Here is a 19,446-nt window from a genome sequence, read left to right on the forward strand (position 1 = left end):
ATGGGGATTAAGACTGTAAACCTGTGGGGCATGGACTGTGTCCAACCTGATGAGCTTGTATCTACCCCAGGGCTTAGTACAGTGCGTAGTAAGCACTTAACAAATACCATTTAAGAAACAAATGGAGTGAAGCATGCAGGCTAAGCTCTGTAGAGGGAGAGGAGTGAGGTTGGTTAGGGGAGGGAAAGCTCACTGAGAGCCTTAAAGCCAGTGGTGAGGAGGGTGTGCTTGATATGAATGTGGTTGGGTTTTAAGGAGTAGGGAGATGTGCGCAGAACAGTGTTTTAGAAGAATGATCCAGGAAGCAGAGTGAAGTTTGGGCTGGGAGTAGGCCAAGGCTGGGGGAGGGGAGACCAGTGAGAAATTCTCACCATGAATGCCGCCATTGTTGGTCTTCTCGGGTGCTCACGTGAGCTTCCCGAACCAGCCCCTCTGTCCCGGACCCTGCCCTCTGCCTCGCTGAATTTCTTTCTGTTGGTTCTCTGCCTGTGCACCATGTGGACAGAAACCTCTCTGGGGGCAAATCTCCTCTTAGCATGGCCTGGGGTGGGCAGGGGCCTTTTGTCTTTCTGGGAGTGTCCAAGTACCAGACTATGCTTGGGCGGTGGCGGGACTGACCGCTTGGGGGGAGTTGGGGAGGCGAAGGGCAGAAGAGGGGGCCGACCCCTTGCCCTTCCTCTAGCCCACGTTGTCTGGAAAAAAACCTGATTGCCACACTTTCGTCTATCGAGGCAGGCTGGGGCCCCGGGCTGATTGGGGTTAAGAGCTCGGCCGCAGACTGCTGCCCCACTCCCTGAGCCCTGTCTCTACCCCGCCCCCAGGACAAGTCCATAGTCCCGGAGGATGTTGTGCAATGGCCAGTCCAAGCACAACAGGCAGGCCCGTGCCCTCGAGTGAGGCTGGCTTCATTTTGGTGGTGGATAGACCTGAAGTCCCAACTCTGGGCGCTCTGGACACCGTGGGCAAGGCCATTTGACTGCCAGTCGACTCCCAGCCCCCACAGCTCCAACCCTGCTCACCGACCCATGCTTCTCCCTCTCTGGCAGGTGGCTGGTCATTGCGGTCGGCCTGGTCAGGGCGTTCCTGGCCAAGGGGGACTACCACAGCCTCTACTACTCCGTGGAGAAACCACTCAAGTTCTTCCAAACGGGAGCGCTCCTTGAGGTGGGTCCCACTCCCCGGGCATCGGCACCCTGGGAGACGCAAGGGGCATCGTCTTGGCCGGGTGGGTTTGCGGGAAGAGTGGGCAGAGGGGCCATTAGCCCTCTTAGATTTGTGCTTCCGTATGCCCCGGTGCCATTTACGGTGATTGGGGAGGAGGGTGGAGGACACTTCTCCTGTAGGCCCAGTGGTTGGTCTTTGGGGCCAGGGAAGGGGGTGCTGACAGCCGGTGACCCCAGCTCGGGCCCAGAGCTGGGGTCCGCTGCCCATCAACCCACTGGGTAGCGGAGGATCCTGTGAGTCCCCGCAGCCTGGCCTTCCTTTCTGCCCATCCAAGTCTTCTGTCAGTTTCCCAGAAGCCTGCAGCCTCTGTACCTTGATGGAGCAGGTCGGGATTGTCTGCCTGAGGCTGGGATCCAGCCTCCATGGCTTCCGGGGAAATAAATCATTAGCGGTGCTTAGTATAGTTCTCTACACACAGCAAGTGCTCAATAAATACCGTTGATTGTTTGATCATCATCAGAGGAGCAGCAAGACCTAGCAGATAGAGCACAGGCTTGGGTGTCAGAATAATAATAATAATAGTAATAATGATGGTATTTATTAAGTGCTTACTGTGTGCCAAGCACTGTTCTAAACAATGGGGTAAATACAAGGTAAGCAGATTGTCCCATGTGGGTCTCACAGTCTTAATCCCCATTTTACAGATGAGGTCACTGAGGCACAGAGAAGTAAAGTGACTTGCCCAAAGTCACACAGCTGACAAGTGGTGGAGTCAGAATTTGAACCCATGACCTCTGACTCCCAAGCCCGTGCTCTTTCCACTAAGCCTCACTGCTTCTCTGGGGATTAGTACTGTGAGTCCCTTGAGGGACATGGACTCTTCCAATCTGATATATCTACCCCAGTGCCTGGCACATAGTAAGTGCTTAAATACAGTGAAAAACAAAAATAAAAAGTCACTTTGCTTCCCTGTGCCTCATCCCCATCTGTAAAATGGGGATTCAGTGCCTGCTCTCCCTGTTACTTAGTCTGTGAGCCCTATGTGGGACAGGGCCTGCCTCTGAGGTGATAAACCTGTATCTACCCCAGGGCTTAGAATAATAATAATAATAATAATAATTACGGTATTGTTAAGTGATACCGTGTGCCAAGCACTGTTCTAAGCACTAGGGTAGATGCAAGGTAATCAGGTAGTCCCACAAGGGCTCACAGTCTTAATCTCCATTTTCCAGTTGAGGTAACTGAGGCACAGAGAAGTTAAGTGGCTTGCCCAGGGTCACACAACAGACAAATGGCAGAGCCAGGATTAGAACCAACATCCTCTGACACCCAAGCCCATGCTCTTTCCACTAAGCCACAGGACATGACACAGAGTAAGCACTTAAATACCACGATCATAATAATAATAATAATAATAATGTTGGTATTTGTTAAGTGCTTACTATGTGCAGAGCACTGGTCTAAGCGCTGGGGTAGACACAGGGCAATCAGGTTGTCCCACGTGGGGCTCACAGTCTTCATCCTCATTTTACAGATGAGGTAACTGAGGCACAGAGAAGTTAAGTGACTTGCCCACAGTCACACAGCTGACAGGTGGCAGAGCTGGGATTCGAACTCATGCGCTCTGACTCCAAAGCCCAGGCTCTTTCCACTGAGCAGCCATGCTGACTGTGATACTAAGCCCAAACATATGATCAGTGCTGGGTAGACCCAAAGTGATAGAATCGGGCCCTCCCAGTCCCGGCTCACATCGGCTACCCTTCGCTCCCCCAGGACCACACCAGCTGCCCACCACCCATTCTACCAGCAGGGCCTCGGCCAGAGAGGGGTGGCCCTCTTCTCCCTCCCCCTCCACTCCTCACCCAAGAGCCTGGTTCCTGTGGGACCCCACCAGTCTGGGCCCAGGCTCTACCCTGAGGGTCCCCACCGCCCACACTCTCCCTCGGGGGGGCCAGGCCCTGCCGGTCTCAGGACCCAGAGAACCCAGGGAAGCCCAGGCCTGGGAGATGGAAGGACCTGGGTTCTAGTTATGGCTCCACCATTTGTCTGCAGGGTGACCTTGGGCTAGTCACTTCACTTCTCTGGGCCTCAGTACCTGCACCTGGAAAATGGGAATTAAGACTGTGGGTCCCATGTAGCACATGGACTGTGTTCAGCCTGATTAAGCACTGGGGTAGACACAAGCTAATCACGTTAAACATAGTCCCTGCCCCACATGGGGCTCACAGTGTTAACCCCCATTTTACAAATGAAGGAACTGAGACCCAGAGAAGTAAAGTGACTTGCCCAAGGTTACACAGCGTGGCTCAGTGGAAAGAGCCTGGGCTTGGGAGTGTGAGGTCATGTGTTATAATCCCAGCTCCGCCGCTTGCCAGCTTTGTGACTTTGGGCAAGTCACTTCACTTCTCTGTGCCTCAGTTACCTCATCTGTAAAATGGGGATTAAGACTGTGAACCCCACGTGGGACAACCTGATCACCTTGAATCCCCCCAGCGCTTAGAACAGTGCTTTGCACATAGTAAGCACTTAACAAATACCACCATTATTATATAGCAGAGCTGAGATTGGAACACGCTATTGATGCCTGTCTACTTGTTTTCTTTTGTTTTTTGTCTGTCTCCCTCTTCTAGACTGTGAGCCCGTTTTTGGGTAGGGATTGTCTCTATCTGTTGCTGAATTGTACATTCCAAGCACTTAGTACAGTGCTTTGCACATAGTAAACGCTCAATAGATACGATTGAATGAATGAACCCAGGACCTTCTGACTCCCAGGCCCAGTCTCTGTCCACTAAGCCACACAGCTGCTCTGCTCTCTCTGCTCTCCCAAGCCGTGTTCCTTGCTTTCCACTCTCCCACTGCTGTTCCCCCAGCCCGGAACTCCTTCTGCAGATCAAAGACGCCTCAGCTCTTCCCACCACTTCCAAACCCTTTGTCCTCCAGGAAGCCTTCCTCAGTGACCCAACTACCTTCAGCCAGCTCGATTGCTGAGGAACTCATTTACCCCTTCCTCAGTGCTCATGTATTTTTTTTTTAACACTGCAGTTTAAATAGTGTTATTTTTGAGCAGCTCCCTTATGCAGAGCACTCTACTAGGTGTGTGAGAGAGTGCCCAGAGCTAAGAGATATAATCCCTGCCCTCAAGGACCATATGACTGTAAACTTATTGTGGACAGCAAATGTGTCTGCCAACCCTCCCATGTGCTTAGTACAGTGTTCTACACATAGGCACTCAAGAAATAACACTTATGTTGATGATTGTGGGCATTATTTTTGTATCATTTGTGTCTTTTACGAGTGCTTTGTACAGTGCACCACCCCCAAGGGAGCGTTCAAATGCTGCTGCCGCTACTGCTTCTAACAATAGTAGTAAGAAGAATTGTGCTATTTTTTAAGCACATGCTAAGTGCTTAGTACAGTGCTCTGCACATAGTAAGCGCTTAATAAATACTATTGAATGAATGAATAATTGTGCCAAGAACTGTACTAAGCTCTGGGGTAGACACCAGATCATTGGGTCCCATGGACACCAGATCATTGGGTCTCACATGGGGCTCAGTTTAAGTATGGTATTTAAGTGCTTTCTATGTGCCAAGCACTGTTCTAAGCACTGGGGAAGATAGAAGTTGGAAGATAGAACTACTTTTCTTCCCTCATTGACCCCCATGCCCATCACCCCTGCCAATTGTTCTGGACTTTAACTCTCTCCTCAGCCCCCTGTTCCTCCCCATCCCCCATCCCTCACCCCCAATGATCTGGCCACCTACTTCATCACGAAAATTAACACAATCAGGTCTGAGCTCCCCAAAGTCACCCCTCCCCCTTCTGCCTCCCCCCGCTCCCAACCCTCTCCCCTACTTTCCCATCTTTCCCTGCAGTATCCTCAGAGGAGATCTCCTCCCTCCTCGCAAGTGCCACCCCCTCCACCTGTGCTTCGGACCCCATTCCCGCTCACCTTATAAAAACTATTGCCCCTTCCCTCCTCCCCTCCTTAACTTCTGTCTTTAACCCCTCACTCTCCAATGGCTTCTTCCCCTCTGCCTTCAAACATGCCCATGTCTCCCCCATGGAGAACCCTCTCTCGACCCCACTTCCTCTTCCAGTTATCATCGTATCTCCCTCCTACCCTTCCTTTCTAAACTCCTAGAACGAGTCATCTACACTCACTGCCTTGAATTTCTCAACTCCAACTCTCTCCTGGACCCCCTCCTATCTGGCTTCCGTCCCCTCCCCTCCACCAAGACTGCCCTCTCAAAGGTCACCCGTGACCACCTCCTTGCCAAATCCAATGGCTCCTACTCTATCCTAATCCTCCTCGACCTCTCAGCTGCCTTTGACACTGTCGACCATCCCCATCTCCTCCACACTTTATCTCACCTTACCTTCACGGACTCCGTCCTCTCCTGGTTCTCCTCTTATTTTTCTGGCCATTCCTTCTCCGTCTCCTTCGCAGGCTCCTCCACCCCCTCCCATCCATTAACTGTAGGGGTTCCTCAAGGGTCAGCTCTTGGCCCTCTTCTGTTCTCCATCTACACTCACTCCCTTGGTGAACTCATTCGCTCCCACGGCTTCAACTATCATCTCTACGCAGATGACACCCAAATCTACATCTCCCCTGTTCTCTCCTCCTCCCTCCAGGCTCGTATCTCCTCCTGCCACCAGGACTTCTCCACCTGGATGCCTGCCCGCCACCTAAATCTCAACATGTCTAAAACTGAGCTCCTTATCTTCCCTCCCAAACCCTGTCCTCTCCCTGACTTCCCCATCACTGTGGACGGCACTACTGTCCTTCCCGTCTCACAGGCCCGCAACCTTGGTGTCATCCTTGACTCAGCTCTCTTATTCACCCCACACATCCAATCCATCACCAACACCTGCCGGTCTCACCTTTACAGTATCGCCAAGATCTGCCCTTTCCTTTCCATCCAAATGGCTATTGTGCTGGTACAAGCTCTCATAATATCCCGGCTGGATTATTGTCAGCCTCCTGTCTGATCTCCCTTCCTCCTGTCTCTCCCCCCTCCAGTCTATTCTTCATTCTGCTGCCCAGATCAACTTCCTGCAGAAATGCTCTGGGCATGCCACTCCCCTCCTTAAAAACCTCCAGTTGCTGCCTATCAACCTTCACATGAAACAAAAACTCCTCACTCTTGGCTTTAAAGCTCTCCATCACCTTGCCCCCTCCTACCTCACCTCCCTTCCCTCTTTCTACTGCCCACCCCGTACGCTCCGCTCTTCTGCCTCTCCCCTCCTCACCATCCCCCGTTCTCGCCTATCCTACCATCAACCTCTAGCCCATGTCCTACCGCTGTCCTGGAATGCCCTCCCTCCTCATCTCCACCAAACTAACTCTCTTCCCCTCTTCAAAGCCCTACTGAGAGCTCACCTTTTCCAAGAGGCCTTCCCAGACTGAGCTACCCCTTTTCCCTCTGCTCCTCCCCCTTCCCCCCTTTATCTCTCCTCAGCTAAGCTCCCTGTCCCTCTGCTCCTCCTCCCCCCCATCACTGTGCTCATTTGTATATATTTTTATAACCCTATTTTGCTAATGAGGTGTACATCCCCTTGCTTCTATTTATCGTGATTATGTTGTCTTGTTTTTGTTCATCTGTCTCCCCCGATTAGACTGTGAGCCCGTCATTGGGCAGGGATTGTCTCTATCTGTTGCTGAATTGTACATTCCAGGCACTAAGTACAGTGCTCTGCACATAGTAAGCGCTTAATAAATACTAATGAGTGAATGACTGGATTATTGTGTCAACCTCCTCTCGGATCTCCCTTCATCCTGTCTCTCCCCGCTCCAGTCTATTCTTCATTCTGCTGCCCGTATCATCTTCCTACAGAGATGCTCTGGACATGTCACTCTCCTCAAAAACCTGCAGTGGTTGCCTATCAACCTTCGCACGAAACAAAAACTCCTCACTCTGGGCTTCAAAGCTCTCCATCCCCTTACCCCCTCCCACCTCACCTCCCTTCTCTCTTTCTCCTGCCCACCCCAAACACTCCGCTCCTCTGCCGCTCACCTCCTCATGGTCCCTCAGTCATGCCTGTCCCGCCGTCGACCCATGGCCCATGTCCTACTGCTGTCCTGGAATGCCCTCCCTCCTCACGTCCGCCAAACTCACTCTCTTCCCCTCTTCAAAGCCCTACTCAGAGCTCACCTCCTCCAAGAGGCCTTCCCAGACTGAGCCCCCCTTTCCTTCTGCTTCTCCTCCCTTCCCCCCACACTCTACTCCTCCCCCTTCCCCATTCCCCTCCCCTCAGCACTGTGTTCATTTGTATATATTATTTATTACCCTGTTTTGTTAATGAGGTGTACATCCCCTTGATCCTATTTATCTTGATGATGTTGTCTTGTTTTTGTTTTGTTCTGTTTCGCTTTGCTGTCTCCCCCGTTTAGACTGTGAGGCCATCATTGGGCAAGAATTATCTCTATCTGTTGCCAAATTGTACATTCCAAGCGCTTAGTACAGTGCTCTGCACATAGTAAGCACTCAGTAAATACTATTGAATGAATGAATCAGGTTGGACACAGTCCATGTGCCCCGTACGACTCACAATCTTAATCCCCATTTTACAGATGAGGTAACTGAGGCCCAGAGAAGTGAAGTGACTCACCATGGGTCACCCAGCAGACAAGTGACAGAGCTGGGATTAGGTTAGCTGGGGAAGCAGCATGGCCTAGTGGATAGAGCAAGGACCTGGAATTCAGAGGGATCTGGCTTCTAATCCCAGCTCCACCACTTATCTCCTCTGTGACCTTGGGCAAGTAACTTAATAGTCATAATAATAATTGTTTGATTTGTAAGTGCTTACCATGTGCTCATTGCTTACTGAAGCACAGAGAAGTAAAGTGACTTGCCCAAGGTCACACAGCAGGCAAGGGGTGGAGCCGGGAATAGAACACGTGACCTTCTGACTCCCAGGTCCATGTTCTGTTTACTAAACCGTGTGCTGCTTCTCTGTCTCAGTTACCTCATCTGTAAAATAATAATAATGTTGGTATTTGTTAAGCGCTTACTATCTGCCGAGCACTGTTCTAAGCGCTGGGATAGATACAAGGTAATCAGGTCCAGCTGTGTGACTTTGGGCAAGTCACTTAACTTCTCGGTGCCTCAGTTCCCTCATCTGTAAAATGGGGATTAAGACTGTGAGCCCCACGTGGGACAACCTGATTCCCCTGTGTCTACCCCAGAGCTTAGAACAGTGCTCGGCACATAGTAAGCGCTTAACAAATACAAACATCATCATCATCATCATCAGGTTGTCCCATGTGGAGCTCACAGTCTTAATCAGTCTTAACTTAATCTCAGTTACCTCATCTGTAAAATGGGGATTAACTGTGAGCCCCACGTGGGACAAACTGATGACCCTGTATCTCCCCCAGCGCTTAGAACAGTGCTCTGTACATAGTAAGCGCTTAACAAATACCAACATTATTATAATTATTAGTCCCCACATTACAGATGAGGTAATTGAGGCACCGAGAAGTTAAGTGACTTGCCCAAAGTCACATAGCTGACAGGTGGCAGAGCTCCTTCCTACCTCTCCTCCCTTCTCTCTTTCTTCCACCCACCCTGCACGCTCCGCTCCTCTGCCGCCCACCTCCTCACTGTCCCTCGGTCTCGCCTATCCCGCCGTCGACCCCTGGGCCACGTCCTCCCGCGGTCCTGGAACGCCCTCCCTCCTCACCTCCGCCAAACTGATTCTCTTCCCCTCTTCAAAACCCTACTTAAAACTCACCTCCTCTGAGAGGCCTTCCCAGACTGAGCTCCTCTTCTCCCTCTACTCCCTCTGCCACCCCCCCTTTACCTCTCCGCAGCTAAACCCTCTTTTTCCCCTTTCCCCTCTGCTCCTCCACCTCTCCCTTCCCATCCCCACAGCACTGTACTCATCCGCTCAACTATATATATTTCCATTACCCTATTTTGTTAATGAATTGTACATCGCCTCGATTCTATTTAGAAGCAGTGTGGCTCAGTGGAAAGAGCACGGGCTTTGGAGTCAGAGGTCGTGGGTTCAAATCCCGGCTCTACCATTTGTCAGCTGTGTGACTGTGGGCAAGTCACTTGACTTCTCTGGGCCTCAGTTCCCTCATCTGTAAAATGGGGATGAAGACTGTGAGCCTCACATGGGACAGCCAAATTACCCTGTATCTCCCCCAGCGCTTAGAACAGTGCTCGGCACATAGTAAGCGCTTAACAAATACCAACATTATCATTTAGTTGCCATTGTTTTTACGAGATGTTCTTCCCCTTGATTCTATTTATTGCCATTGTTCTTGTCTGTCCGTCTCCCCCGATTAGACTGTAAACCTGTCAAACGGCAGGGATTGTCTCTATCTGTTGCCGACTTGTTCATCCCAAGTGCTTAGTACAGTGCTCTGCACATAGTAAGCGCTCAATAAATACTATTGAATGAATGAGCTGGGATTAGAACCTCTGACTCCTAAACCCGTGCTCTTTCCACTGAGCCATGCTGCTTCTCTAATGGGGATTAAGACTGTGAGCCCACTGTGGGATGGTGTCCAGCCTGATTATTTTATATCTATCCCATCGCATAGAACAGTGCTTGACACATGGTAAGTGCTTAACAAATACTGTTCATTATTATTATAACCCAGGTCCTCTTTCCACTAGGCTGTGCTGCTTCTCTAATACTTCTCCAGAATCACTGGTACTGTTACTACAAGCAATTCATTCAATTATATTTATTAAGTGCTTACTGTGTGCAGAGCACTGGACTTAACACTTGGGAAAGTAATAGCAGTAGTTAGTGCAATAGTAATAGCAATAGTGACAGCAATATAGAGTGACCATCCCTGCCCACAACGAGCTCATAGTCTGGAGGGGGGAGACAGACATCAGTAATACAAATAAACAGATAATAATGCAAATAAATAAAATTACAGATATATACATAAGTGCTGTGGGGCTGGGCGAGAGGGCAAGAGCAAAGGGAGCAAGTCAGGGCGATGCAGAAGGGTGTGGGAGATGAGGAAAAGTGGGGTTTAGTCTGGGAAGGCCTCTTGGAGGAAATGTGCCAGCAATTCTCAGAGGCCCGTTAAGCAGCCAGCTGTGGCCAGGGCTGAAGCTGGTCAGAGTCTACTCTATAACATTCCCCAACCAGGTCAGCGCTGAGCAAGAACCCTGCTGCTCATCCGGCCACCAGAGGGTGAGCAGCCTTCCCAGCGAGCCTGGCGGTGCCCCCTAAAGTGCTTACTATGTACCAGGCACTGTACTAAGTACTGGAGTAGATACAAGTTGGTCAGGTTGGGCACTGACCCTGTCCTGCATAGGGCTCTTGGTTTTAATCTTACGGAAGCAGCGTCGCCTAGTTTAGAACCTGGACCTGGGAGTCAGAAGGACTGGGTTCTAATCCGGACTCCACCACTTATCTGCTGTGTGACCTTGGGCAAGTCTTCTCTGTACCTCAGTTATCTGTAAAATGGGGATTAAGACTGTGAGCGCTGTGTGGGACAGGGACAGTGTCCAAACCGATTACCTTATATCTACCCCAGCACTTAGTACGGTGCCTGGCACATAGGATAAGCAGCATGGTGTAGTGGATAGAGCACAGACTTGGGAGCCAGAAGGTCATGAGTTCTAATCCCGTCTATGCCTCCTGTCTGCCTTGTGACCTTGGGCTAGGTCACTTCACTTCTCCATGCCTCAGTTACCTCACCTGTAAAATGGGGATTGAGACGGTGAGCCCCACGTGGGACAGGGACTGTCAAACCTTGATTCTATTTATTAGCTATTGTTTTAATGAGATGTTCTTCCCCTTGACTCTATTTATTGCCATTATTCTTGTCTGTCTGTCTCCCCCAATTAGACTGTAAGCCTGTCAAAGGGCAGGGACTGTCTCTATCTGTTACCGATTTGTACATTCTAAGCGCTTAGTACAGTGCTCTGCACATAGTAAGCGCTCAATAAATACTACTGAATGAATGAATGAAACCTGATGTGCTTGTATCTACCCCAGCACTTAGTACAGTGCTTGGCACAAAGTAAGCACATAACAAATACCATAATTAATTATTAGTGGTAGTAGTAATAAGCACTTAAATATTATTATTGATCCCCATTTTACAGATGAGATAACTGAGGCATAGAGAAGTGAAGTGACTTGCTGGGTGTAACCAATGGCGGCTTTCTGGCCGCTGAGTGCCTGGCAAGGGTCAGGGGGCTCTCGGGCGGCATGCCGTAGGCACAGAGGAGGCACAGGTAGTTGCCAAGGTCCCGTCTGTCAGTGCAGGCGGGATGGTTCCAGGGGAGGAGGTGGGGCGCCTTGCTCACAGCCTTTTTTCTCTCTTTCTCTCCCTTCTCTAGATTTTGCACTGTGCTGTGGGTAAGTGTGAACCTCTTTTTTTTACGCTTTCTAGACAAGCACGTTTAGGCTTTCAGCCAGGCCCCCAAGTCCCATCACGGCCCCAGTGGCAGGTGGCCGGGGCTGAGCCTTGGACCAGCAGCCTCCATGGGCTGTCTTATGGTCTAGAGTCAGGTGTTATGCGGTGGCAGGCTGGGCGCTCCATGGGGCTGGGGGCCCTGAGGGGGGTGGGATGAGGGATTCTGGGAGTGACAAGGTGGGGGCTTTGTGAACTGGGGGGGTAGGGTCCCTGTGTGGGGCTCAGAGGGTGATGGGCTTGGGAGATTCTGGGAGTGGTGGGCTGAAGCCCTTGAGCAAAGGACAGAACCAGCGTGGCCTGGTAATGATGTTGGTATTTGTTGGTTATTTGTTAAGCGCTTACTATGTGCCATGCACTGTTCTAAGTGCTGGGGTAGATTCAAGGTAATCAGGTTGTCCCACGCAGGGCTCACAGTCTACATCCCCATTTTACAAATGAGGTAACTGAGGCACAGAGAAGCTAAGTGACTTGTCCAAGATCACACAGCTGGCAAGCGGTGGAGCCAGGATTAGAACCCATTACCTCTGACCCCCAAGCCAGGGCTCTTTCCACTGAGCCATGCTGCTTCTCCCAGGCCTAGTGGGTAGACCTGACCCTGGGAGTCAGAAGGACATGGGTTCTAATCCTGGTTCTGCCATTTGTCTGATATGACACCTTAGGTGAGTCATTTAACTTATCCGTGCCTCAATTACCTCATCTGTAAAATGGGGATGAAGACTGGGAGCCCCATGTAGGGCATGGACTATGTCCAACCTGAGTAACTTAATCTATCCCAGTGCTTAGTACAGTACCTGGCACAGAGTAAATGTTTAACAAATACCATTTTAAAAAAAAAAGGACAGGTGTTGGTCATGTGGTTTACCTGAGGGCTATCCCCTCACCCTAGGTGTTCCCTAATTTTGCCCTCCCCAGGCTATGCCCCATTGCTGTCCCCCACTGCCCCGGCTATACCCCGGCCGAGTTAGGGCCTGAGGCTCTGAGGATTGTCCAGCTGCTGCAGGCCAGAGGCCGCCTTGTGCACAGCTCCCTGCTCCTCAAAGCCCCCCCAGTGGTGGCCCTTACCCCTCTGGTCAATCAGAAACTCCTCGCCATTGGCTTGAAAGCCCTTCATCAGCTCGCCTCCTCACACCTCAGCCTGCTGCTCTCCTGCTATGGCCCAACTGGCACACAGCGGTCCTCTGACACCAACCTTCTCACCCTGTTCCTGCACCCCCTGGCTCATTGCCAACCCCTTGCCAAGCCCGTAATAATAATAATAGTACTAGTAATGGCATTTGTTAAGCACTTACTATATGCCAAGCACTGTTTTAAGCATGGGGGTATTCATTCATTGTCGTATTTAATAATAATAATAATAATAATGATGGCATTTGTTAAGCGCTTACTATGTGCCAAGCACTATTGTAAGTGCTGGGGAGGATTCAAGGCAACCAGGTTGTCCCACGTGTGCTCACAGTCTTAATCCCCATTTTCCAGATGAGGTAACTGAGGCACAGAGAAGTTAAGTCACTTGTCCAAAGTCAACATCTGACAAGCAGCGGGAGTCGGAATTAGAACCCATGACCCCTACATCCCAAGCCGTGGTTCGTTCCACTGACCCGCGCTGCTTTCCCTATTGAGCACTTACTGTGTTGCAGCGATAAGGTAGACAGGTAGCCCCACATGGGGCTTACAGTCTTAATCCCCATTTTACAAGTGAGGTAACCGAGGTACAGAGAAGTTAAGTGATTTGCTCAGTCACCCAGCCGATAAATGGCAGAGCTGGGATTAGAACCCACAATCTCTGACTCCCAAGCCCGTGCTCCTTCCACTAAGGCACTAAGCCACACTGCTTCTCTGCATAAACACCAATGGGCCACCTGCAGTGCCCGGCGGGCACAGGGGTGCAGAGACGGCAGGTGGCCGTGCCCGGCGGGCCCAGGTCCCCTGGTGTATGCCCCCGGTATTTGGCAGCAGGGGGCAGTGCAGGGCTGAGATGAGTGTGGGCCCAGGAGCAGGGCTGAGCGCGCTGGAAGAATCAGGTGAGTTTGAGGGGGTGGAAGGTGTAGGTGGGGCCCGCCCCCCCCCCGTGTCCCCGCGGGAACGCAGTGCCGTGCCGGCTGTCAGCCGCCCCCGCCCCCGTCCCCCCCGAGCCCCGCTCCCCTCCCCCCCTCCAGCGCTCGGAGCCTGCCGCAGAAATATCAGGGAGCCCGCATTCGCCCTCGCCCCGAATCGGCCCCGACCACAAAGGCCTCCATGGGGCCCTGCCAGCGCCTGGTGGTCCCCAGCCTTTCCCTCCTTCTGGCCCCCAATCCCAGCCCGCCCATCCTCACACTCAACCAGTCAATGGTATCTATTGAGTGCCTACTGTGTGCAAAACACTGTACTGAGCCCTTGGGAGAGGACAGTACAACAGAATTGGGAGACACATTCCCTGCCCACCACCAGCTCATGGACTCGAGTTTCACCCCGGCCACCAGCCTAATCCTCTCCTTCCCTTTTGCCTCTCCTTCCATTGCCCCTCAGTCTCAGCCCTCCCCTCTCCCTTCCCCCTGCTCCCCTTGGCCGACCCCTGCCCCTCCTCTTCTCCCCACCAACCCCCACCTCTGGAGAAACTCTGCTTTCCTCCCAAGTGCCTAAGGGACCAGGATGGTTTTCTTTCTGGGAAGGTCCCTGCCTTTCATCAACAGTGTCCACGGACAAACGCGGAATTTCTGTTGAAGGTGTGACCAAGCAGTGATAGTCTTTACTGAGAACCCACTGGGTGCAGCACACAGTATTGAGTGCTTGGGAAGGTAGAATAGAAGTAAGAGGAATGCTAGTATTTTTATTAATTGTCCACTGTACGCAGAGCACTGGCCTAAGCTCCCGAGGAGGAAAACAACACAGTCCTTGGCTTGCATGGCCCCCCCTCCCCCCATCTTAGTGTGATAAAAGGTGGCGAAACAGTAAAAGCAGAAGAGACAAGGTTGGGGAGGAATCCAGGCCGGAATGAGCGGTGCGTGGGGGCTGGAGGAGCGGCATTCCCGGTGTTCCCAGCTCTCCCGGCCCAATCCGACCACCACAGCACTCGTGGCCAGGGCCTTTCCAGCATTCTGAGAAGGAAGAGGAGAAGGAGATGGAGGCCTCGCATGAAGCCGCTGTTTGAGCTGGCCTGGAGCAGGGGTTCCCCAGGGCCGTTGGGGTGGGGAGACACATGTCCCACCTGTCTGGTTCACCCTGCTGCCGGGGTTTGAGGTCAGAGCCCAGATACAGGAGTCCTGTTCCCTGCCCACAAGGAGCTCATGTTGTGACAGGTGACACGGAAATCCTCCCCATCTGCTTTGAAGCCGTCCATCAGCTCGTCCCCTCCTACCTCACCTCACTGCTCTCCTACTCCAGCCCAGCTTGCACATTCTGCAACTCTAACGCCAGCCTACTCACTGTGCCTCCATCTTGTCTGTTTCACCCCCTTGCATACAAACTCCCCACCTTCATTTCCGACAGACCACCACTCTCCCCATCTTCAAAGCTGTACTAAAATACCATTATCATCATCATCATCAGTGGTAATAATAATAATTTTTGTATTTGTTAAGTGCTTACTATGTGTCAAGCACTGTTCTAAGCGCTGAGGTAGATACAAGGTGTTCAGGTTGTCCCACTTGGGGCTCACAGTCTTAATCCCCATTTTACAGATGAGGTAACTGAGGCTCAGAGGAATTAAGTGGCTTGCCCAAGGTCACACAGCAGACAAGTGGCGGATCTGGGATTAGAACCCACGTCCTCTGACTCCCAAGCCCGGGTTCTTTCCCCTAAACTAAGCTGCTTCTCTAAAGAGAGTTTACTGTGTGTGGAGCACTGTACTAAGTGCTCTGGAGAAGGCAGTACAACAGAGTTGGTAGACGCATTCCCTGCACACAACGGTCTGTCTGAATTCCAAGAAGCCTTCCCTGACTAAGCCCTCATTTTCCCCACCTCTTGTGCTCTACCCTCCGCATCACCTGTGCTCTTGGGTTTGTACCTCCTAGCACTTTAATACTTACCCCACTTCCAGGGCATTTATTTCCAAATCCTTACACTCTGCAGCTTCCTCTTTCTATAATTTTAATGGCTGTCTCCCCGGGTAGATTGCAAACTCCTTGAGGGCAGGGATAGTGTCAACTCTATTTTTTTTTCTATTTGTTAAATGCTTATTATGTAGCAGGCACTGTACTAAGTGCAGGGGTAGATACAAGCTAATCAGATGGGACACAGTCCTTGGCTCTCATGGGGTTTAGCATTTTAAGATGAGGTAACTGAGATACAGAAAAATGAAGTGATTTGCCCAAGGTCACTCAGCAGACAAGTGGCAGAGCTAGGATTAGAACCCAGGTCCTTCTGACTCCCAGGCCTGGGCTCTGTCCAAGCACTTAGTACAGTGCTTTGTACACAGTAAGTGCTAAGTAAATACCATTGATTGATCATTCATTCAATAGTATTTATGGAGCGCTTACTATGTGCAGAGCACTGTACTAAGTGCTTGGAATGTACAAATCGGCAACAGATAGAGACAGTCCCTGCCCTTTGACGGGCTTACAGTCTAATCGGGGGAGACAGGCAGACAAGAACAATGGCAATAGAGTCAAGGGGAAGAACATCTCATAAAAACAATGGCAAATAAAAGTGTTGCTATAGGCAACTGGTAGGCTGATAAAACTCAAACTATTGGGAATTAATTGGGGAGGGCCTCTTGGAAGAGACAGGATTTCAGGAGGCTTCAGACAGGGCCAGGAGGTCAGTAGGGTTAGGGAGGAAGGGTGTTCCAGGCTGGGGAAGTGAAGGTGGGAGGATCGAGAATGAGGGAAGGTGGGAAACAGTGTGAGTTAGTGGAAAGAGCTGGATATCAGAAGATCTGGAATCTAATTCTTGCTTCACCACTTACCTGCTGTGTGACCTTGAGCAAGTCACTTCATTTCCCTGTATCTCAGTTCCGTCATGCAAAATGGGAATTCGTTTTCTTTCCTCCCTCCTACTTAGGCTGTGAGTCTCCTATGGGACCTCTGATCTCGTATCTACCCCAGTGCTTAGTACAGTCCTTGGCACATTGTGCTTTACAAATACTATCATTATTTAAATATTTTTATTATTATTATTATTAGAGCTTGGGAGAGCGAAGAAAGCAGGCTTGGGAGTAGTGGGTGAAGGGAGCCAGTGCGTGGCTAAAAAGTTATAGCCCGGGCCTGGTAGGCAGAGTACCTGGGTTCTGATCCCAGTTCTGTTGCCGATTTGCTGTGTGACCTTGGGCAAGTCACTTCACCTCTCTGTGTCTCAGCTCATCTGCAAAAGTGTGGCCTAGTAGATAGAGCACGGTCCTGGCAGAACAACCTGATTTCTAATCCTAGCTCCACCACTTCATTCATTCAATTGTATTAAGTTCTTACTCTATGCAGAGCACTGTACTGAGTGCGAAAGTACAGTACAACAATAAATAGTGACATTCCCTGCCCACAACAAGCTCACCTTGGACCAGTCATTTAACTTCTCTATACCTCAGTTACCCCATGTGTAAAATGGGTATTAAGACTGTGAGCTCCTTGGGTGACAGGGACTGCATCCAACTCAATTACCCTGTGTCTACCCCACCATATAATATAGTGCCTGACACTTAGTAAGTGCTTTAACGAATATTGTAAAAAAAAAAAAAAAAAGGACAGAGGGTGGAGAGTCTTGGAGCCAGGGGTCTGGAGGGTCCACTCGATGTGGAGGGAGATGTGGTGAGTGGAGTTTCCTGAAGGTGATATGAATGACTCTGCAGGTGACTCCAGCCCCACATTCTCTCCTCCTCCTCAATCACACATCTCTACCTACCAATTCTGTTGTATTGTCCTCTCCCGAGGGTTTAGTACAGTGTTCTGCACACAGTAGGCACACAATAAATACCAATTGATCGATCTCTTCATGCCTCCAGGACAGCTCTGTGTGGTTGTCCTGCTGACACCCCAAGCTCCACTTGTCTAAAATGGAGCCCCTCATATTTCGTCTTTGCCTTCCCCTCAAAAATCCTGTCCTCTCTGTTAACTTTCCCAATGCTGTTGACAACACTACCATCTTCCCTGTCTCTCAAGCCCACACCCTGGCATTATCCTCGACTCATCTCTTTCAACCCGCATATTCAGTCAATCACCAAATACTGTCAGTTCTTTCTTCACTTTTCTTAAATCCTCCCCATCCAAACTGCTCCCACGTTGATCCGAGCTCTTGTCATATCCCATCTCCACTCTATTGTATCAGCCTCCTCGTTGACCTCCCTGCCTCCAGCCTCTCCAATCAATACCTCTGCCGCCCAGACCACTTTTCTAAAACTTCTTTCTGCCCCCATCTCCCCACTCAGAAACCTTCAGTGGTTACCCATCCATCTCCACTTCGAACAGAAGCTCCTCACCTTTGGCTTTAAGCCTCTTAATCGACTCTGCCTCCTACTTTCTGTTTCATCTCTTGCTATGTCCCAGCTCATATGCTTTGCCCCTTTAATGCCAACCTACTCATTGTGCCTCACTTATACCTCTCTCGCCATTGACACCTTGCTCGTGGCCTCTCTTTGGCCTGCAGCTCTTTCCCCCTCTCAGTCGTCAAAGCCTTAGTAACTTCAGTTTTCTCCAAGAAGTCTTCCCGGATTCATCTCTTATCAAGCTGTCTTGTTTCTCCAGCTCCTGCCATTACTTGGGTTGCCACCCTGCAGAGCGCTCATGTACATGCCCTTTTACTCTGTTGCATCCCCCTGCCTGTAAATTATTTTAGTGTCTGACTCCCCCTCGGATTGTCAGCTCCTCAAGAGCAGGGATCTTGTCTACTAACTCTGTTGTGCTCTCTCAAGTGTTCAATGCAGTGCTCTGGCCCGAGTAAGCATTCAATAAATGCTTGACTGTTGGCTGATGCAGGCAGTAGTGTGGAGAATGGATTGGAAGGAGGGGGAGAGGCTAGAGGCAGGGAGGCCAGCTAGGCCATTTCTGTCCCTTCCTGAGGCCTTCGCGTTTAGGACCGACGCCAACTACCACCTTAGCGCTCTCACCTGACCGAGCCAACTCCCGTTGGTCCTGCCCCCTCCTCATCTTTACTGATCTATCCCACCCCTTCCCACCTTTGAGTCCCCAGGAATTTCCCATGTCCCCTTTGAGCAGGAAGCTTCGTGGGCACAGCCGGGCTGAGGAAGGGGAGCTGTGGGGCCGGCTGACAGGATCACTGGTGGGATCTCAATGGTTTCTCGTTCCCCAGGGATCGTCCCCTCTTCGGTGGTCCTGACATCCTTCCAAGTGATGTCCAGGGTGTTCCTGACCTGGGCGGTGACTCACAGTGTCAAGGAGGTGAGTGTTAGGCAATCGCTGGGCCAGGGGCCAGTTCAGTCTATCTCTTGTCCCCCTCCATCCCACTACCAGCCACCCCTCCCTTCACTCGCTGATGAGACAATGACCTGTTTGAAAGCGGCGGCAACGTGACTGAGAGGTCCCTGTTCTAGTGGACTGCGTGGACCCGGGGTCCTAGTTCTGGTGGACCAGGCTGGGTGGCCGGGTCCTGGTTTGCGGTGAACCGGGCTGGAGCATAACGGATCCCCAGTTGAGTGGACGGGACTGGATCCGGGGGTCCTGATTCTACACCGTGTGGTCGAAAAGACTCGGAAGGGAATTGTCCTTGCCTCTCATAACTGGAATCTACCTCTCCTCCTGGTACCCATCATGGCCATCCACAAGGGTCCAGAGGACTCAAGCCCCCCTTCCCCCACTCGTTCCCATCCCCCCCTCGTCCCTGTTCCTCCTTCCCCGCCCCCCCAATCCCATTCCCCCTTCCCCTTCTCATCCCCCGCCTTGTTCCTTCACTCCTGGTTTCTCTTGTGTTATCCACATCCTCCTCCAGGGATGAAGAGACTTGGTTTTACATATGAAAGC

The 19,446-nt window shown here is 51.1% G+C and overlaps 1 protein-coding gene across 1 annotated transcript in view; it reads left to right on the plus strand.

Moving 5' to 3' along the window:
- The window catches only part of HACD2 (3-hydroxyacyl-CoA dehydratase 2), a gene marked incomplete at its 5' end in the record, with an annotated part of 35,388 nt that overhangs the window by 5,300 nt on the left and 10,642 nt on the right, over nt 1-19,446 (plus strand). The window contains 3 exons of the mRNA XM_029067878.1: nt 1,047-1,164; nt 11,490-11,508; nt 18,779-18,867. Of these exons, the coding sequence (XP_028923711.1) occupies nt 1,047-1,164; nt 11,490-11,508; nt 18,779-18,867 (226 nt within the window). The remainder of the gene's footprint in view (nt 1-1,046; nt 1,165-11,489; nt 11,509-18,778; nt 18,868-19,446) is intronic.

Source organism: Ornithorhynchus anatinus, chromosome 1 (assembly GCF_004115215.2).
Source record: "Ornithorhynchus anatinus isolate Pmale09 chromosome 1, mOrnAna1.pri.v4, whole genome shotgun sequence".
Lineage (NCBI taxonomy): Eukaryota > Metazoa > Chordata > Mammalia > Monotremata > Ornithorhynchidae > Ornithorhynchus > Ornithorhynchus anatinus.